Source organism: Taurulus bubalis (assembly GCF_910589615.1).
Source record: "Taurulus bubalis genome assembly, chromosome: 11".
In the NCBI taxonomy this organism is placed as follows: Eukaryota; Metazoa; Chordata; class Actinopteri; order Perciformes; family Cottidae; genus Taurulus; species Taurulus bubalis.
Genome location: NC_136599.1, coordinates 26,597,127 through 26,619,593, shown reverse-complemented (window position 1 = coordinate 26,619,593; position 22,467 = coordinate 26,597,127). Strand labels below are relative to the sequence as shown.

The window sequence follows — 22,467 nt, the reverse complement described above, 5'->3', positions numbered from 1 at the left end:
GCAGAGATGATGAGCGAAACATGGCGAGAAACCATGGGGCAGCCAACTGATGAGTTGTGGGACTGTTTGCCTAAGCTAATATGATGTTTGATTTGATGCAAGCTACTTTTAAGCCGTGGGTGCAAACTAGTGAGTGTAATGGTTAAAACCCTGGAATGGTAAGCATGTATTTCCACCTACCAACCCTTTTTCACTCAAAAAGCATCCATGACAACAAGAGAAAAATACTTAAATTGCATCACATGCAAGTAATAATGCAGTCATTGTGGAAACCAAGCCAGACAAACAACAAATTACATGAGATGCTTCATAAAGAATGTCAAAATGGCCAATTAGAAAAGTCTGATTGGCACAAAGGATGTTTGAGTTGGTTTGGTGCCAAAAGATTCCTAAGAAGGACAAAGCAGCAACTTTTCTAGTCTAAATTTCCTTAAAATGCTGGATTAGTTAGCAAAGGCCGATAATGTTAGAGACGAGAGGACAGGAGGGAGACCGAGAGAGAGAGATGCAAAAAAGGTCCCGGGACTGATTTGAACAGAGCATGTTGCTGTTCATGGTCACGTCTTAACCCCTAAGCCGCAGGGACCAGCCCTAATGGCACCTATTGTATTTGTCTTCAAATGTTGTTAACAATAGTGTTGGAAGAAAAAATATTTGGTTTTCTTTCACTCTATCCAAAGACAGCCTGTTTTTGTTCAGCTGTTTACCCATGTAGAGACGCTCATGTCACATTCTGGCCTGAAAATGATTTTTTAAAGATGTATTCTTGAACTCGGTAGAGGAAACAAAGGCAGCCTCAAAGAGTTTATGAATATCATTGACTCAGAGGACAGTGAGCTGGTTGAAGCTGATCTTAAGTTGATAATGATATGAATTCACTGAACGAGGAACATAATGTTACTGTTGTCTGAAGCAAACGCATCAGTGACAGAAACATCAACAAATAATTATGACCATGATGATGGATCTTCTGCAGTCTCATCTTGTCTATTATTTCTCCAACTTCAGAAATTCTACTACTGATACACATGTTCTTTTCATTCTGTGCATCACTTCAAGACAAAGAGAAGAAGCAATCAGCTCAGTTGATGGAAAGCAGAGGTTTGAGTCTGAAGTGCCCATTGACATGAAATGCTTCTCTAAGAAGCTCCGGTTTTCTTTACCTGACCACCGCAGATCTCCAATAGCTCAAATAGCTTCCCAGTGGCTACCTAGTGCACTTCATTTACTTTATCCTATTTTGAGTGTCTGAATTTTGTGAAGTTTAAATTGTAATGCCCTCAAAATTTCCTACAATGGAACAGAAATACGAACCAAAGTGGAACACAATACCTTCAGTATCCAGTAGACGCGTCTCAGCTGCCAGAGACGACCCCTGTCTGGTGCCGTTGAGTTTCTATCAGAGCAGCTGGTGTTTCTGCAGCAGATAATTCACTAGTGAATGTATGTAAATAATAATAATGTTGACAGTTGGATTGGAATCAATATTGATTACATTGTATTTGTCTTCATGTACAAACAGAAAAGATAGTTTTTCCTGTTTGTTTCTGTCACTTTTCCTCTAAAGTCTTCAGTACAAATATCAGACAGAGCTCCGTCCATTCAAAGTCCAGTATAGAAGAGCTGTAATGTATGTGTTAACACATTATGTTAACACATACATTATACATTATTACTTATGTGACCTGAAGCATGTTTTCCTTGTGCTTGCAATTCACTAAAAATGTTGGCAAAGAAGTGTATTCGTTAGTACAGCGGTCGGGAACCTATGGCTCGCGAGCCATATATGGCTCTTCCGGTGACGGCATATGGCTCCCAGACAATTTTGAGTTAAAAAAAAAAAATCAGTTTGGAACTGATTTTAAAATACTAGTTTTGAAAAGATAAATTTCGCGGGTCACGGGCAGTGATCCCTCTAAACTGCGCGCGTGCGCGGCCGCGCATGCCAGTCGAAGTGGCCGCGCAATAGATTTTTCAGACCGCGCACATTTTTCAGACCGCACAAACGATTTTTTTTCAGGAGTTAAAAATCTTTTTTGCGCCAGTGTTTCTGAGATAGGAGTGAGCCATCTTCATAATAATAAGATCTTTGATGTGACGTGTCGAGTCTTCTTGGCCAATCAGCGTCCCGTTTCTCGACATGCGCTCTCTGTACCTCTGCTAGCGCTCTGCCTCCGTTAGCACCCCCCACCCCCGCTGTCCTCCTCCGGGCGCCAGGAGTGAAGCTCGCCCAGAGCGCCACATGAGCTCAGGCCGGCGCTGTTTAGGCTCCTTTTGGCGGGCCCTGCTCCAGCAGCTATAGGCTACCATGGCGAAAAGAAAGGCAGAGCAGGCGCCCCAGAAAAAGGTCTGCCTAACGTTCAAACATGAGTGGCTAGATGAAATAGTCCAAACTGACACAGGTAGGATGAAACTTTCAGACATATTTAAATATGAAGAATATGAAGTTATTAAATTGTTTATGTAGGCTACCTTTAGGAAAAATGACACCATGTCAATTTAATAGGCCTATAATTATTGTTAAGCACTGCATTAGCATTTTTCTTTAAATGTTGTACCTGCTGAGAAATGACTAAACACCTTTGATACTTTTATTTTTTATATATATCATTATCAGTCATAGCCAGTGAACCAGTCATAACCTCCCCTTATTGAAGTTCAACAAAGATCCTTTAAGTTAAACTAAACTGACTGGTAAAACACCATCATTAAAATGTTCCCAAAGTCCAGCCATTATAAAGGATATTGAATAAATATCAACCTTGTATACATATTGATGCATTTGCTGTCATCTCAAAGCACCTGCAAAGTGCTCAACCTCACCACGTATGAACCAGACTACAAGGACATCAGCAAAACCATGCAGCACCAGAAGTCACATTAAAAGTAAGACATATTAAATTTATTATACGTTAAAAATAGTATATGGCTCTCAATGAAATATATTTAGAAATATTTGGCCTTTATGGCTCTCCCAGTCAAAAAGGTTCCCGACCCCTGCGTTAGTACCTGGTTGTCTAAAGCTGGAAGGAAACACAGCAGTTTGAAGGTCAGTGTTGTCTAGACAGTTTTCTACCTGACAGCCAATCACATTAGTGTGTCAAGTTCACAAACACTGAACTTAAAAGACGTGTGTGGATTTACATTGCCTCCATGTCTCTTGACTACACTCAATTCATTGAAAGGAACCAAGTTCCCTCTGAAATGCAGCCATATATAAAGTGCTGGTTTTAGGCCCTTTAGTCTTTACTATTCTTGTTCATCTCAGTTATGTGATGCGGGTTCCTGTACGACATCCCCAAGGTACCTCCTTGCCTGAGTGTTCTCTAACAGCCCAGCAGGAAACAGATCTAGATTGCAATCCCAACTGGTATTATTGCCCTGGGAGAAGGAGTAGAGACAATGGATGGATAGATTAATACGTCAAATGAGACTGCAAAGGAAATGTAAGTCTCTGAGTAAATATTGTGACATAACAGACGGGAGGAAGTCTCAACAGGATTTTCTTCTTGGCATATTTTCATTCTGTTTGTCAGTGTAAAAAACTAAACTTCCATCTGTGCCAGTGATGGAGGCTGAAGTGGGTTGTTGTCGTCGCTCACTCGTGCAACAGAAAACATACGATGAGGACTTATGTTATGAATGCACCTCGAGACAAAACCACAGGAACACAACCTTTACTGAAGAGAACTGCTAAGGACGATGTCAGTGGGCACTGAGAACTGCAGCTAGCTCTCCAATCACTGGGAGGGAGGGCTTCTTCCAACATTACACATCAAGAGATCTAAATCCCAATTTTGACTTTTAAACCATTTTTAAATATTGTTTATTTTTCAGGTCAATATTATGAGATAAAGTCAGAATTTCCATTTGTTCTATCAAAAGTATTATTAGAAATATGTATTAGCATCATGACATCACAGTACAACTACGCAGTTCACGTCACAAAATGGAGCCAAGATGCTTAGATAACAAGACCAATCTGGAGTCACTATCACCTCCATGGAGTTTGAGCGTACAGAAACTAACTGATCGTTACCTCACACAGAGCTCTGAAGATCTGAGGACATCTACTGCTTTATTTTTGCACAAATCTAAAACTCGATGAGCTGTTTCTTTCTTGCATCTCTCTTTAAAAAGAGCATAGCTTGAAGTGGAGTTCAGGTGGAAGAAAGGACCGAGGCAGAGATTGTAGTTTGTCAGTGAATGTGTGAAAACATGAAACCGTCCTTAAAGCTTGATAGAAAATCATGTTTGGGGGTTTGAGGTGCTCCTCTGTCTGCCGTGGCATATCCAACAAACCCGACAACGGCATGCCACAGTGAACCGCTAATCTTGTTTTTATTTTCAGAATTATGGCCTTACTCCATAAAAACATCCAACCAATGCAAACCAAGAGTAGACACGTGTCTCTTCTGTATGCACTGAAGTCATTCAAGGAGGAAACAGAACACTGTGTACTCTAGGGGCGTTTGGAAGACTTCCCATCCAAACCTGGGGGAACTGTGGTCCTGGACAGATGATGTGGAACGGGGATAACGGGGAACATTCAAAGTAGTGGAAGTAACTTTTCTATCGCAGGCGGATGATGTGAATGAAGCCCGCTCTGGAGTGGTTCTCTCAGTTGTTTTCCTCTCGGACGAAAACCTGAGGGATGAAGGAAAAACGACCGGTCTTTCCATTTTCATTTCTGAGACTAAGCCAGAGAAACGTGTGGATCCACAGATGATGCTGGAGAGGCCTGCTTTTTTAGTTGCCTCAGGCAGATTATCTTTTGTAAATGTACTGTGACCTCTGTACTATTTAGTGTGTATTATATTGACAGCAAACCAACTCTGAAATGCAACTGAAGAGTTCCTGATCATCATATTTCTACTGTGTGTGTGTGTGTGTGTGTGTGTGTGTGTGTGTGTGTGTGTGTTTCTATTGGCAGGTATGACTGTCCATGAGTATGATGATAGTTTCATGGATGAAACGGAAACATGAGAGGGAAAATACCGACCAGATACATGCATTATATCATTCCTGCAAACGCTTCCTCAGTATTTCTCATGGTGACACAAGGATCTGAATGTGTTTTCAAACCAATGAAGTTTACTCAAAGTCCTTTTTGTAAAACATGTAATAGATTATTATTAATTGGACTGGATTTTTTTGTACATATTTAGGGATAATGAAGGTAAAAGAGCTTGATATAAAGTCAGGCCAAATGTGATCGCATACACTGTCTCTTTCTGAATGTTTCATTGAAGAGTTGATACATAAAAAAGCCTCTCAAACTCTCATTTTCATGAAGATGAATAACCAAGAATTGTACATACGAAACACGTTCACATGAAATCAGCACTCAAATTGTTATTTTCCTTAAAGGATAACAGCAAATGATTTTCCTTTGGGTCTTCTCCTTCGATCAGTGACAAACAGATCTGTGAACACAGCGACTCGGTCACATGATCAGACCGATGGGAACAAACCAACAGGTTAGTTGTGAGGGCTCAAACCGTCGGTTGTGAACCTCCATCACAGTTTACATCCCCCTTCCTGCTTCAACATAAGCCATGTCTACCCGTTCAATGGGGGATTATTACTGACATTCAATGTGACCACAGAAAGGGGTTCAGATAGTCTATTGGTTTGTTTCCAACCTGAACATTTGTTTCTTCCATCCAGACTTTTGTGCAGTGATGTCGCCATGTTTCCAGATCTGAGAAGTATCCAATAAAAGTGAATAAATACTACAAATAAATCAAACCCAAGTTATAATCAACTTGAATTATCCTTTAATACTCCTTTTGTCTGGAAGATTGGCGTTGTATAGGCCTGGTCACATCAGAAAGACTGGAGCAGCACCAGAGGCGAGCTGTTAAGAAAACACAACGTTGGATCTGGCAGGAAAGAAGCGCATGTGTGTGAGTGCTGGTGTGACTGGGCCACAGCAGTAAATGAGACACCAGATTGACGAGTGAATGTCCAAGCCAGTCTGTGTTACTGTTCCATGGTAAACACATCGCAACAGAAACCACAATAACAAGACATCACATATATACAGCTATATACAGCATTTCTTTGGGAATAACTCAATAAAACAATGTCATAGAGTGAGGGGGCAAAGCCTATGAATTCTCCGCAAAATGTTTAATTTTGACCGTAAAGTAGAAAACTAAACCTCTCAGCGCATCCTGAAGCCAATATCATACATAAGACATACCAAAAGGTTTGAAGGGATTTCATTGAGGCAAGTCAGACGCTGCGGTTTCCCTTTGTTCTGTATTATTAAAAGAAGAAAAAAAGATTGAGCTAATACGCATGTCTCTGGCAATTTATGATTTTTGTTGTTGATTTTGTATTGAAAATAAATTTCATTTGAAATGATGAGAACATTATTATGATTACCTATGGAAGGGTCTTCCCAGGATTCCTGGGTGTGATGGTATATTGATTCTAAAAACCCATTTTGCATCTTTGCATCAACCATGCTTTTAGTGTACAGTTTTGGAAGCTTTTTGAGGATGATGATGGTATGTTAGAGTATGATCCAGATCAATCCCTCCACATGAGGTGAGGCTGGATGACACACTGAACACCCATCTGGCCTTCATTCTCATACAAGGAGCTTTGAGAGCAGCTCTGACAGGACCAATCACCAGATGATTCATAACTCTCCTTCTTTCATACCGACCTCAGGCCAGATTGACCCCATGTTTTCTATCTTTTGTTCTGAATAAACATGAAAATAACTAATCTCTATGACTAAACTGACAAAAGAGATTATACTGTATAACAACAATGGGAATGCCAGTGAGTGATTAGAAATTAAGAAGCATTATGATACTTGACCGCAGTCATTAAAACATGTTTTTTAACCAATTCAAAACCAATCCCCCCTAGGGGGGGCAGACTGAGTGATTGTTATATAAAACTGTAAATCATAGCTTGTTTAATGAAAAGCCCGAAATTGCAGTATTTGGATGTATTGAACACCATTAGTAAAATACAAGTGAAATATATGGTTTGTTACATAAGTAAATGCAAACGTCACAGATGTGCCCCAATGCAAATTTTGGAGAACTCGCCTGAATTCTCTCTGTACTAAACCCTCTATAACTTTGTTCTGCTTCACTTTATCAAAGTCAACCTTTGCAGAGAGAATGTTCACATATTGTGTTATGATTTGGGTTAGAGTTGGACCTTACAGCTGCATCATTTCAAAGAAATAATCCTCCTGAAAGTGATTTTTTTTCTAGGCGGACCTGAAACCTTTTAATTTTTGCTGTGTGTCATCTTCATTTACACTTAACAATAACATATAGACTGATATTTACACATCTTAACAAAATCTCACATGCGTAGCCTTTTATTATAACACCAAAATTATTAAAATAGCTCTAGTGGTTGCAGAGATACACCCTGTTTAGTTTGGGTATGACATTTTCGAGCAGAGGCCTAAAAATAGGTTGGTTTTCAAAGTGATAATGTATTATGATTATTGCGATAAAGCATTATTAATATTTTTGAGTGCTTATCACTATGCTTATACAGTCTTATAAGCAGATTATAAGGAAGTTTATAATGCGTTACAGACATGGGCTTCATAGAAAGAACACAGGACCGGCTGGTCTATACTAACTGGGATAGTAAAGATCTTTGTGGCTTTGAAGAGAGCACAGATAATGGCTCCCTGTCAGAAAGGTCTGTCTGACATCAAGGTAAAACTATTCTAAATGTAGCGTACACCTAAACTTCTTTTAGGTAAGAATGGAAGGAGTGGGTCTGGTCTCCGATGCCTTTATTGAGCTTTAAGTTATCTTGTCTTGGTTTCTGAAAAACCAAGACCTGATAAAAACCGCGTAGTTCTGGAAAAAAATGTTTTTTGGCCTTTCGGAATAATCAAGTTCAGTCTGAAAGTATTCATGACAAAAACAACTGTTCATAAAAAATATATTAAAGGCAACCCAAATAAGGTGCCAGCATAAAAGTGCAAATTAGGAAGTCTGTAACTCGTATAACTGAAGTGCGCCACATGCTGCTTAGAGAATTGGGAGTGTTCTGAAAGCAGCTTGTAATGGGTTTAGTGAAGGATACAACTCTACACCCAATAGTCTAAGACAGTAATGTTCAACCACTGCGCCGACGATCTCTCACGCCACACCAGTGTGCCGTGAGAGATCGTCATGTGTGCCCTGGGAAAATGTCCAATTTCACTTAATCGGTCCAAAAGATATTATTTAGTTGCCGCAAATAATTTTCCATTGTTGAGCGTCTGACCCTGCAATATGGCTGGCCTATATGTGGCTGGCCTAGTAATGAAATACTCTTCCATGCCAGTAGGTAGCACAATCACTATCTACCATATACGCTGTGTTATGCTACAATGTGGCATTTTGTAACTTTTTTGGTTGTTGGTGTGCTGCGGGATTTTTTTATAGTAGAAAATGTGCCGCGGCTCAAAAACACTGGTCTAAGACATCGACCTCACCATGTAAACCTCAAAACTAACAAACCTATATTGTAGTTCTGAAACAAATATCTATCATTATTTTGTAATCGTACAAGAGTGATCTCATTATTGTCAGAAAGTTGTTGCTGGTGACTTGGACCCAACAAGAACATCAGCTGCTGTTCTAAGGAGAACTGAAGACATCAGAGTTTGATACAGACCACTGCCTCCTTGTATTACTAGTATTGCTACTTCTTATGACTAATGGCCACACTGAGTATGTTTCAGTTGAAAGAAACAAAAACAGGCCTGAATTCTAAACTGAAAGTTCCATCCTGTGGGAGGAAGTGTTTGGATGCTTGAGCTTTACTGCAGAAACTCAAACATGTTGTGTATGATGGTCTGACAGCTATAGCACGGCAACAGCACCACCTAGTGGTAAAGAGTGTGTGACACTTTGAAAGTGAACTAAGCCCTTAGGAGCCAAGAACAGCTAGAACAGAGACATACATACGTTTTGGCATTGAAATAAAAAATTGGGTATAAAAAAGGGAAACATCAGTACCGACCAAAAACACAGCCATTAAACAGGGATGTATATATAATATAGGGGTGGCTGTAGGACATGGAGGAAGAGCAGTTGGTTTGATCCAGTCTCCCCACAGTGTCCTTGAGCAAAACACCAACGCCCCAGTCGTTTCACAGCAGCACACTAAATTGCTCAGGATGGGTTACATTTAAGTGTCTTTGGCTATTTAGAAAAGCACAAGATAAAATTGAAGTATTATTAAATGCTGAGACTAAATTTCATGTGTGTAAAATATGCAATATGACGACTGTAATACAGTTTAAGTATGTAAATCACACTTCCCTTACCCCTCACCTCCATGCCAAAGCACACGGAAAAGTTAAAGATAAAAAAAAGCAACATGAAGAAAAGATTTAAAGGCTGACATTTAAAAAACAGATCTTTTGTCAGTGCTAATGTTTCCTCCATATCCAGCACATACAAATACAATAAAAAACATGAAAGCATCAGTTATCTTCAATCTATTTATTTACAGAGTTTTTGTTCTTCACCTATAAAAAGACATGCACTGAAGTACTAATACCGACAGCGTTTAAATAGAAACACTGTAAAAGACTCACCTACTGACCACGAAATAGATACTGTACAGTCACAAGAAGGAAAAAATAGAAAACGTAATTGTGATCTCCATCACTTCACCATAATCACCAACACATGCTCGGACCTTTCCCTGGCGGCCTGCAGACCAACTCACCTGTTGAGTTCAAAGACAATGAGCCTCTTATCAATTGTCATGGGAACGATTGGGGATATGCATCGTGTATGCAAGAACGGCCAAAACCAAGCACTGCTCTTCAGACTCAGCATTGTACCAACTGTTGGTCTGGATCCTCTCGTGGTGGATGTTTCTTCATTTCAGTAGATCCAAGTAACTGTTCGCCAGCAGGTTGAGAATTACTGATTAAAAGTCGTCTGAGCTCAGTGTTGTGTCTGGAAGGTGAGACCACTTCCAGACACAACACAGGGGGAAGTGGACCATTACGACTATGCAGTAGTTTGAAAACATCATTACAACTTGGACTAATGTTCATACTCGTGTCCATCATGTCTACTAGTTAAGGCATTGCCCAAGTTAATAACGGAGATCTGTGAGCACAAAAAGAATTTAAAGAGGTGAGGCGGCGAGCTAGAGAAGAGCAGGCTGGGTGGGACCAGACCAACGGCGTGAGAATCGAGGGATATATTGCTACTACTGCCTCGTTGCACAGCACACCAAGTTAAGTAGAGTAGGTCAAAGCTGAAGCAGGAAGTGGGACTTTAAACTGTGATGATGTTTACAAGACCGTCGCAACTTATCACCTTAATTTCCCCTTGAAAATTGAGTTGGGTTAAGTTTGAGTTGTGTCTCAGACCGGCTCGTCCATCACACTTCTTTAAGTGTTTAAGATCCTACACCCGGCGAGATTAATGTTTTCACGGGTAGAAATTATGGGAAAATAAAACCTAAACTGGAATAAACTGGAATTATCACTGGGAAAAATCATCTGTGTTGTGGTTTTCATTGAGGAAGGGTTTGTCATGTTCACATTTAAAAAGTCAATGGTGAATTTATGCTTTCATAAAAAAAATATAAAATTCATATATAAATCTGTACAATTTTGTCCATCTTTTCATGGACGGCAGTGATGCGATCCCAGCAGTCCTATGTCAGAACAGGTATTTCCGACACGAGTCCGATCCACACCGACACTCCACTCGAATCCTCTTCTTGGGAGAGCTGGGGAGCCCCGCTACACTGAAACTGGAGTCCATTTTGGTGCTTTCTGTGTCCACTGGATCAACTGGAAACAAACAGAAGGCTCAGTTGAAAAAAAAAGTTTCACAAATGCATCTCCTCATATTGACGGCTCGCATCAGAACCCATCAGCCTCTGGGGCCGAGGGGCTCCATCAGCTGATATCCAGGCCAAGACTTCCTGTTACATGCTGCTCATTCTTTACAGCCAAATTCATTTTGCGATGAGAGACCGAGTTAGAGGTAAGAGATGACCGGATGGTTTCCCAAGTATCCACTTTGAAAGGAAAATGCTGCATGCTGTACCTTAATTCTGCTCGATCAATGACACTTACTTTGCATTTTGTAGTCAAAGGTGAGCTCCTCTCCTGCCCGAATAGCCCGTGTTGAAAATAAAGCAATTCTTGGGAGCCTCTCATCAATGTTGTCGATGAACACATTAAATACCTGCAGGTTGGGGTTACACTGCAAAAACAACACACACTGTGTCAGGAGCTTCTCTGACTATGCTTTCAAATGAGGATACAAAAAAACATTGCATTTCCAGAATGCGTGTGCTGAAAAACAGAGGAGCTATGCACACGCTGCAAGTTACATGATCAACAAGTCACACCGTTAGTGCTTCACGTTACATGATGCTGCAGAGATGCATGACTCCCTTTCAAGACTTCCCATGAGAAATACTCTCCAATAGGATTTATCCACATATCAATCATCAAAAACAGAAAAAGGATGATGGCAAGTACTGGCATTGACTTGACTTCTATCATCTTAATTATTGACTGAGTCTCATATAAAAACTAATATTATGACAGGCCTTGTTCGAAAGCGTAAACAGTGGGGGTGGGAATCACCAGAGGTACCAGGATACTTAAGTCCCGATACGATATATTATTTTTATTGCAGAAAATGGGAGAAACTGACCAATACTTTCATAAATGTTGCACAAACTGAACTGCTTGTATTACAGTCTGCATTGTCGTGTCATTCCAGCTGGACACGCCAGAGAGGGGGCGGGGCTTATCTCTGTGGTTTATCTCCGTGCAAAGAGTTTTCATTTCTGCCATCCACCATGAAAATAACCACTCTTTCTGCTTTATTGTTGTTTATTGTTGTTTATTGTTGTGGAAATCCCAAAGACGCCGTCGTGTCTGGGTTCATAATATTATCTGTAGGATTTTCACCGACTTCTCCAGGAACTGTGTCGAGATGGCGGTGATACGGATTAACAGGCAGCCGTGTTAACTGGCGACTTTCGCCAGCGCCGTGTTGCGGATGTTGTCCTGTGCGTCGTGCAGCCGCTGTGCGAGCAGCAGCGTTACGAGTGACAGGAAGTCCAGACGTTTGATTTACATGCGGACGCCGCATTTCTTTCTCCAATGCCTCCCATAATTGATTACATAAAAGATCGATACTTGGCTTCCGTGTATCGATACAATATTCTAACGCAAACTATCGCGATACTATGCTGTATCGATATTTCCCCCCACCCCTAGTAAACAGACCTGAGAGTGTGTGTGTGTGTGTGTGTGTGTGTGTGTGTTCCTAGCGACAGTGTGAACTTTCCACAAAACGGCCTGCCGTCAGTAAACAGTAGATTCTGTGCTCAGTTTGAAGACACTCACACTGTGGTTCACAAAGTGGGAGATGTTGCCTTGGTGAGCTGCGTCCACCGTGTACACGTCCTCCACGTAGTCCAGGTCAAACAGGTATGTGGAGCCCTGGCGGTCGTACACATGACCCCTCCTCTCTGCTTCATCTGTCGTGATGATCTGAAGGAGACGCAGCAGGACATGGAACAGTCAACACAAAAACAATAGCAGATTAAAGTCTTAGATACTGACTCCAGATATTTACCGGAAGTGTCAATGTCCGCCTGCACACACTCAGCCACAAAAAATATCAGTAAAAAAAAATAAAAATGTTTAGCACCATTCATTTAGAGCAGTATAGCACTGAAGGGGCATTAGCACTGCCCAAACATGGACCCTGAAGGACTAGAACATGAGCAGTGCTGCAACACAAACAAGACAAAAAGGATGTCAATAAGTAACCGTATTTAAATGCTGAGCAAAACTCAGAGGATGGCTTTTCACTTAAAGGAGAACAGATGGTCCACCTTAAAAGGTCAGTCCACTTAAAGGGAGCCTGAGCCGGACTTGTTGCCAACTTTGGGGCTAACCCCCTTCATCTTAATCCGCAGGTGGCCCTTAAAACGTGAGAGTTGTCCGTGTTTTCGTCTAAGAACGGGAACCAGTGTTGGCCGTCCAGACCCCAATGAGTGAGTCAGGGTGACTCTAGGGCTGCAACTAACGATTATTTTAATAATCGATTAATCAGTTGATTATTTTTTCGATTAATCAATGAATCGGATAAAAAAGCAAAAAAAAACATTACTTTCCAACCCTTTGTTAAAAAAAAAAAAAACAGAAGTGACAGTGCAAATTCACAGTGCAAAACATGTTCAGAAAGCACAAACAGGTTGCTCCTTGAACATCCCCGAGTTAAACAAATTAGATTAAAATGGACTAACACTAAAAACATACACATGTATGCTTTACATCTGCCTTTTTACTGTAATTGATCTCCTTGGAGTAGAGGCTGCTTTAGCATGCCCTGCTTTATCAATATGTATGAAACACTGCTTTATCAATATGTATGAAACACTGGGACAGAGGGAAGCTGTACTGCTCCTCTCACGTCTGTTTGGACCGAAACCTTCAGGCCCAGCTCCACCTCATCTCAGCTCTGCATCAAGCTGCGCTGCATATAGAGTCCACTTCCTTAAACTATTTCATTCTGGGTCTCTTACGACCACGAAATGACGTTGTTGGCTAAGCCCAACTACGTGATTTGATTCAGTCTACTTTGAGTAAAAAAACAACCTGCAGCCAGATGAGCCGATTTAACGTTAGCGAGTGACAGCGTGAACTGAACCAGACCGGGGGTGACGGCATGTTTCACCACGTTACGGTTTTTTACAAGCAAGACTGAACTGTAACGGAACATAAAGTAACTTTAACGACAATACACAACCCAAACACGTTAGCTAACGTGATAGCAAGCCAGCAAGCTGACTAGCTTCCATTAACAACAAGTTTGAGGGAAATGAAGCCGCTGTAGACGCTTAACGCTGGTTGGCCAAGACTCGACACGTCACATCCAAGATGTTCTATTTTTGCTAAGATCACGACTTCAGCGTTTCTCAGTCTCTCACTCCAATCTCAGACACGTTGGCGGCTCTGCGCCGCTCTTTTTTTTCTCTCCGCGACTTTATGACTGCCGTAATAATCGCGCGACACAACGAATCGATAATGAAATTCGTTGCCAACACTTTTGCTAATCGATTTTTATCGATTCGTTGTTGCAGCCCTAGGTGACTCCGTCAGTCTCTGGTCTTGAGGAGTTGAAGCATTTATTCATAGACAACTAAACTGAACACTCGCTGCACTGCTACGTTCACATAAAGCGCTGCAGCTAACTTTACACGTTGCATGGCTGCAGCTGTTGATAAATGACCCAACATGTTTGTGCATTGTTCGCATTGCAGCTGGACGGCTTTTTAGGCCCTTCAACCACGGCCTCATCTGGTCCGTCAACAGTTCATAAAAATATGCTAAATAAGACTCAAATACAAGTATTTTCATATGAAAATGCCTCTTTTAAAATCTCCTTTCTGTCCCTGTGAAACAAATTTTTTTTTGATGACTCATCTTGATTGTTTGCTAGCAGGTAGCTAGCAGTGCAATAGTAGGAGGTGTGTGTTTGGATTTCAGGTTGTAAATGTGTGAAAACAGCGATTGTTAATCTAACAGATGAGTGAGGTGTGTGTTTGGCCACACACCTCACTGCTAAACATCCATGTACTGTTTGTAGTTGCCAGCTGTGGGTTTAACCGTTTACTGGAACTTGTGGGACTTTGTACCCACAAGTTTCAAGTATTCATTCTTAAGTATTCATTCTAACTTCTTTAATTTTGTTTCCTACCTTCTCTTGTTACAGACCAAACCAAAATGTGTTATGTAGTCAAGTACTTGGACAAGGTTGATTATGCTAATTACAAAGTGTATGGTATCACCAAGCTTTAAATCAATTTACAATTTTAGATTTGCATCTAGTTTCCGTAAATATGAATATAATATGGTAAGCAAAGACACTTCTCACTAAAGGTTTTACGTTTTAGCTCATGCCTTGGTATTAGAGATGTCCAATCCCTCTCAGCCTCTCTTCCCCCAGCATAAGCAAAATACTCAAGTTCAAATACAGTTTTTAACACAACAGCAGCATGAGAGTGATGTGTGGTTCACCGGTTTACATCAAACTGATCAAGCAGCTTAAGTCCATCAGGACTGTAATATCAATAACTGTAATTGCTGGCTTCTGTTCATTTGATGCACTCTGCACATGTCTCACTGATGAAGCATGATGGGAAATGTTTTGACATACCAGAAGTAAAAAAAAAAAAAGGGCTACAGTAAATAGCCAATAGCAACTTTTCTAAGAGAGGATTGCTTTGGACATCTGATTTGTTGGTCATCCAACAAAGCAGCGAGTCATACAATCTACTTTAACATGACACTGTGTCTGAATTAAACACACATTCCAGCGGCTAGCTGTTGCGGGGACATACATGTAATGTTGTGGTCTTGTGGCAGTTTTGTTACATTAGATGTCGTTTCCATGATGAGTAAACTGCATTAAGCCAGACGGTGAACCATGACAGGACAGAAGAACTTGTTTTGATCAGGTCTTACCTCGCCCACGTACTCCATGATGAACGTGTTCTTCTTTATATGCTGCAGCGTGCGGACGCCCCACCCCCGGCCGTTCTCCGTCTTAAAGATGCACAGGTCGAACTGGATGCCCTTCTGCACCACCCTGTTAGGACAGTCGGTGCTACAGCTGCATCGGGAGTTACACTCGTATATGGGCTGCCCCGCCCGGACCCGGACCTGCCCCTTGTCGTTGTAGGCCATGCGGTGCAGGGAGGCCCCGGGGCAGCACCCATTTATGGGCTCCGCCAAACAGTTCTTACACTCGCAGCCCACAGCCATCACATCCAACACGATGCCCTGGCCTACTTTGTAGTTGTTGATGTAGGTGAAGTGTTTTGGGGGGCCCTCAAGGTCCACTTCGTTCATGACAAAAATGCGACCTGGGTGGTTGCGTGTGTTGTTCAAATGGGTCTCCCAGCGCTGCAGACGCTTACGGACTTTGGCTTTTTGGACGAGAAATGAGGCAACTTCCTTATCCAGTTTTTTAGGGGTGCAGCGTCTCTTGTGGCGCCTCAGCTCCTGGTCCAGGTCCAGGTGGAACTGCTTCATCAGTTTGGGGCATTTGAGGTTCTTCTTGGGTTCCCAGGTGTTATCAGACTCTGGGAAGCCCTTCCACTTCACCAGGTAGAACTCCTTCTCCTGAAACACACCTTTTCAATTAAGGACAAAGTTTGCTCTGTATCGGCACAGAAAGCAGATGTTAGTGGTCGTCGACTCACAGCCATGTTTAACAGATTCAACTGTCAACTTTAACTGACTACAATGATTCAAACTATTCCTATCAGACAAAATCTTTGGTTTTCACCATCTAATAAATTCCATTCCGGCCCTGTTGAGTGCATTGTTAATTCAGTTCTCTCCAGGTAGTCTTTACCTGCCTGCCAGTCCTCTGTGAGGTGAAGGCTTACCAATTCAAGCGTGTATATTAGGGCTGCACCAACGAATCGATAAAATTCGATTATCAAAAGTGTTGGCAACGAATTTCATTATCGATTCGTTGTGTCGCACGATTATTACGCCAATCAATAAGTTGCGGAGAAAAAAAAAGAGCAGAGCAACTGGCCTGCCAGCGTTTCTGAGATTGGAGTGAGACACGGAGAAAAGCTGAGGTTGTGATCTTTGCAAATAGAACATCTTTGATGTGTCGAGTCTTGGCCAATCAGCGTTAAGATGTCTGTAGCGTCTTCATTTCTCTCAAACTTGTTTTTAATGGAAGCTAGTCAGCTTGCTATCACGTTAGCTAACGTGTTTGGTTGTGTATTGTTGTTAAAGTTACTTTATGTTCCGTTACAGTTCAGTCTTGCTTGGAAAAAAACGTAACGTGATGAATCATGCCGTAACCCCCGGTCTGGTTCAGTTCATGCTAAGATCTGGCTAAAGGTTGTTGTTTTTCTTTTTACTCAAAGTAGAATGAAGCAAATCACGTATTTGGGCTTAGCCAACAACGTCATTTCGTGGTCATAAGAGGCCCAGATATTGGTCAGATGACGTGAATGAAATAGGTTAAGGAAGACGGCGCTCTATATGCAGCGCAGCTTGATGCAGGGCTGAGATAAGGTGGAGCTGAAGGTGGAGGTCAAAACAGATGTGAGAGGAGCAGTACAGCTTCCCGCTGTCCCAGTGTTTCATACATATTGATAAAGCAGTGTTTCATACATATTGATAAAGCAGGGCATGTAAATGCAGCATCTGCTCCAAGGAGATCAATTACAGTGAAAAGGGCTCACATGCCGATATATTTAGCAGATGTAAAGCATACATGTGTATGTTTTTTGTGTTAGTTCATTTTTTTGTTCATTAACAGTTCAGGGATGTTCAAGGAGCAACCTGTTTGTGCACTTTCTGAAGATGTTTTGCACTGTCAGTTCTGTTTTTGAATAAAAGGTTGTAAATTAATGCTTTTTTTTAAATCCGATTCATCGATTAAATAATCGACAGATTAATAGATTATTCAAATAATCGCTAGTTGCAGCCCTAGTGTATATGGTGTGGCCTTAAACCTCAACGCTTATCCCTCTGTAGCTGCTGAAAGTTTCCACCCTAAACATGTAGACCTCAGGATAAAGCACTTTCTGATCTGCACTGTGTGACACGACGGTGTTCAAAATGTATTTGTGATCTCCTTCTACAAAGCTTGTTTGAGTCCAATCAGATGTCTGTTTGAAAGCTCATTTCTTTGCAACAATGGTTCAACTAGACTGGCAATTTAAAGGCAGAAAGAGACAAAGATCCTCTCAGCAACAGTTGAATAAGAAAAGACGAAATCTGCATTCATTGGTAAAACAAACTGGAATCAGACTTAATAGGACCAGCTTCCTGTTTCAGTGTCAAGTGTTTCACAATAATGCAGCTGGAACCCAAAACTGCATGGATCACAAGATCGTACATGTCTGGTGGGGAGAGACAAAAACCTTTTGATCTAGTTTGAATTGTGCCAATTTAAAAGACTATCTATTCACGTCAAAACTGTTGAAGTATAAGATCATGAGAATACACAATTAAGTGACATCTCTGGCTACAATGATGACTGGGTGTTTCACACCAGGATGCGCACACAAACAACGCGTCTGGCTCCCTCTTTCACTTACAGGCTGATAAAGAGTCGCTGGATGATTACATCACGGGGAATAACGTTACATTAGTGCATGATATAGTTAAGTTAACTAGCAAGCCCCGGTAACGACCATGTTGGTGTTGGTGACGTGCATTGTACGAGACAGGTAGTACAAAACTAAACGATTGCACAACAAATCTATGACAAACAGAAGTGTAATTCATGGCACAATTCAAACAGGACCAAACTATATTTATCTTTCACCATTGACCACTATACATATTCATGGAGGACACCTGAAGGGTTTAGATTCCGGTCCTTCCAGTCCGCATGCTGAAGTGTCCTTGGGCAAGACAATGAACCCCAAATTGCTCCTGAAGGCATCGTCATCGCTGTGTGAATGAGCATTTTACTGAGACTCTGATGGGGTCCAAAGTTTAGACCCCATCAGAGTCTGGCGGTGGCACTTTGCATGGCCATCAGTGTATGAATATGTGTGAATGTCAACATGTCGTGTACAGCGCTTTGAATGCCAGGAACACTAGAAAGGCAGAATACAAAAATGTACTAATTTATATTGTTTACACAGATTAGCACCCCTACTATTATGAACAATTTAATTGTTATGTCAATATTTAAAAGTGCATATTCTGGGTTCAAAAAACAGTGTTCGCTGTTGAAGAAGAAAACAATTGTTGTGGAGAAAGTACTACAATTCTGGGGTCATGGTGGATTTATATTATCATGTGCTCCACGTTTCATATCAGACCACTCAAACCTCTTTCTCTTCAAACCCAGAGTCCCTGTTTAAATGTATTATAATGCAATGAATCATTTATATTCACTGTCATACAAGTAGTGTAGATATTATTTGTTTTGTTAGTAGTATTACGGTTAGTATTATTGTAAAAAAAAGCCACCAGCTATTCCACCAGCAAAGAGCAACTCAAATCTAAATGAGGTACATCTGTGATGTGGTCCCTCTGCCAGCTGCTGAAACACAGTGATGATGATAGGAAACATCAGGTGGCAGCATTCTGATATTGTTCCTGATTGTCACCTAATCACATGGTTATCAACCACATTCACTGATGGAATTATTAGAATCAGTTATAGAAATCGGATACTAAATCAAATATAATGCACCACAGATGAGCAGAGCGGTTGGTCGTTTGTAAACAGTGTAAACAGCCACGTGTTGTAAAGATGCTTTACCTTCGTCCTCTTGTAGTCGCAGAGGAATTCCACATCAAAGTCATTGACGTTAGCTCTCTTCACGCCGAGCTGGTGGCAGTAGAGCTTCTCTCCGCGGCACAGGGCCTCCAGCTCGTCCCAGCTCATCTTCCAGGGCACGCTGCAGGCTGACAGAGAAACCCCTTTAACACCTGGGCACACTGACTGCATGGCTGTATGTATGGATGCCTGCTTATATTTTGAGCGTCTTTCTTTTAAAAGCATATTAATTATTTCAAACTCCGCGTAAATGAACGACATGAACACATGAATATAACACATTTACATGACTTTCACAACACTTTTTTTTCTTCTTCTTCTTCTTTTTCCCAGGCCTGGAAATAATCATTTTAAAACGCCATGACTTCTCCTGGCTTTTCATGACCGTAAGAACCCTGAATATCACATGTCTATTTTCACTGCCTGGATGCAGTTAATTCGGCATACATATAACACAGGGAAGAGCATTTTATCGCGTTAAAAGCAAATGTTCAATCTGATAATGTAGCGTTTTACCGCCAAACACGGTGGTAGCGTTAGAGGAAGATACCGACAGTGACATCAAACGTCGGCCCAACAATTTAGATACCATTCAAACATTTGCGTGGCGCTGCATGGCGCGTGAAACGCAACAGTTTAGCCCGCACACGTAAACCACGCAGCATGCGCTGAAATGCACGCGCCAAACTAACGCATGAAGTTATTAGGTAACGTTATTGTTTGCACGCCTATTCAAAGTTGATCGGGATTCACAAGCAGGGCATTTCCCCACAAAGAGGCTGCAGTAAACAGCCCGTACTTTGTCCTGCTATCCTCTTACAGTCCCCTAATGCACAAGTCCACTGCTCTCGGCCATGTTGTGTGACTCCAAACTATTTGGGGTCTTTAAAAGTGTTGCGCTCATACATGAGCAAATAACAAAAACAAGCACACGTATAATGCAATATAAACGCATATGCAGTCCTCATGAGTTACCTTTCAAATGTTCCGCCATGTTTTCCACACAGCCGCCAAAATAGGAGAAACTACATTGGTGGGGAGGATCCTGCCACAGAGAAGCCTGTCGCGGCCGCTGATTGGAGGAGCGCCAAATGCCAGCCCTCTGATTGGTTCAAAGGGAGTCAGGAGGGTCGGCCGAAAGATAGTTCTTACGGAACTAGTTCGTTGAATTCACCAAGAACTTCCGACCCTCCGAAGATACGACTTTCAGCCTGCGGTTGTTTGTTGATACGGAGACGTGAGGCAGGCTACACGTTGTTACACAACCAAACTGCATGCCACACTTCTCCCTCCGCATTACAACAGCAGACAAGTCACAATGCGTCGTTCAAATCCCGCATCCGGTTGAACGAATTCCTTTTAAACGCCACAATGCCATCACACTGGCAACACACAGGTCGGGTTCAGACTCCGTCCACGTTACCTGAAACGCTGCGATGCGCCCACACACGTCCAGGACATGTGAGAAGTGATCTATCCTCAGGGGAATGCTACCATGTCAGCTGGGATCAGCTCCCCTGTAAAGCAGTGTTCTCAGATGGGGGTATGTGAGAGATATCTAAAACGAGCATCCAGTAAAAAATCCTTTAAAAATTGTTATTTAATCAATATTAAATAACATATAATTGTAAGTTCATAAAGTGAATTGTATATATTCTATATAAAATCAGACACTCAGGGCATAGCGCTGTGTATTACATGTTTTTTTCTACCAGAAATGCTTTGCCCTGGTCAGGGGGTACATATTTCTCATCGGGTACATCCCTGAAAAAAGGTTGAGAATCACTGCTTTAAAGGATAAGCAGAACAGATGCTTTGATTGGCTGTATTCAATAAGACAGAGCTGTGAGGGCACATCATTTCACAGAAAAATATAATGTGTCTCTATTTTTGTATTTATTTTTTCCCCAAAAATTAGGACGAATAGTGTGTGAGGTATACACAACTGCAAAACCAAACATATTAAGAATACATAACAAAACACATATCCAGGGATGAAAAAGAACAACATTTCTCAATACTTCTACATTGATGAGACCAGTATTTCCTCATTTTGCTACAGCTTGTGCCAGCAGTTTACAGTTAGCAAATGTTCCTATATAAACGTGTCACTTTTCCCCCTGTTAGTCCGGGTCCTCGGGACCCCACACAGGCCCTCGTCAGTACCAGCATCGTCAGTGGTTGAGCGTAAACGTATTCAGTCTTTTATTAGAAACCCTCCATAGTTGGTCAAACCACAGTGACATCCTTAGAGTCCTGATAGTTAATATCAGCCCTGACAGTAATGTGGGTCAGATTTACACCCGGTTCCTCTGTGGACCTGGGTTCCACTTGTTCTGCCCTGCTTGGCTGCTGACCTCTGGCCGGAGGGAAGGGGAAACCATCCAGAGGCGCATGCTCGATCCTGCACATGCTGTCCTCGCTGTCACTGCTGTAACTGGGGCCGGGCCTGTGATGTGGCATCTGATCGTCTGTTTGAACGGCCTTCTCCACCTGCCAGACTCTGACGGGCCCCTCCACGTCCTCCACCACGCTCGGCTCCACCTTACGGAAAGTGTGGCGGGCGTACAGGCCGATGCAGAACATCTCCACGATCACACAGTAGTGATAGATCACTGAGGTTGGACAGAGAACACAACAACGTCTTCAGTGATGACACACAGTTATCACAGAGGAAACCTCGTGGACGCCTCGTGCATCATTGCCTTCTTTTCAACTCGTCTGTCAAAAGACCCGTTTTTCAGTTTTCATTAAAGGTTTTATATTTGTAATCACATGACGTCATGCAACATAATATGTCTATGGGCTTTGGTGACATTTTTTAGGGGTGAGTTAAGAAACCAGTCATCTTTTATAACTTTCTTTTTAGTATTTAAATGAACCCATAAGCCTCTGTAAAGCTGCAGCGCCTCCTTCAGTCAGTGATTTAGCTTTCCCATAGTAAAGGAAATATCCAAGAGGTACTAAACTCAAATTACATTTGGCTAGTAGTCATGAAGGTTTGCATGACGTAAAGTTTGGCATCTGCCCATTTCTGTGGAGGTTTGCGTGGACGTGGTCTTGTGCAGCCCCAAATGTATGAATGCAGCAACTGGATTTGTTGAAAGATGTTTGAACACGCCTATGCATGCATGCATCTCAATTT

General features: G+C 41.7%; 2 protein-coding genes across 2 annotated transcripts in view; both read right to left on the bottom strand.

Moving 5' to 3' along the window:
* Nucleotides 1-10,673: 10,673 nt before the first annotated feature.
* LOC306743390 (histone-lysine N-methyltransferase SUV39H1-like) lies at nt 10,674-20,619 on the bottom strand (the record flags this gene model as incomplete). Its single annotated transcript, XM_079225893.1, is given in 8 exon segments — nt 10,674-10,807; nt 11,096-11,225; nt 12,386-12,532; nt 15,515-16,174; nt 19,305-19,450; nt 20,298-20,361; nt 20,363-20,424; nt 20,511-20,619. Coding segments are annotated over 8 exon segments (1,452 nt in total).
* Nucleotides 20,620-21,551: 932 nt separating this feature from the next.
* LOC306743113 (organic solute transporter subunit alpha) overlaps nt 21,552-22,467 on the bottom strand; it is a gene marked incomplete at both ends in the record, with an annotated part of 3,881 nt that continues 2,965 nt past the window's right edge. The window contains one exon of the mRNA XM_079225596.1: nt 21,552-21,937. Coding sequence (XP_079081722.1) covers nt 21,552-21,937 — 386 coding nt within the window. The remainder of the gene's footprint in view (nt 21,938-22,467) is intronic.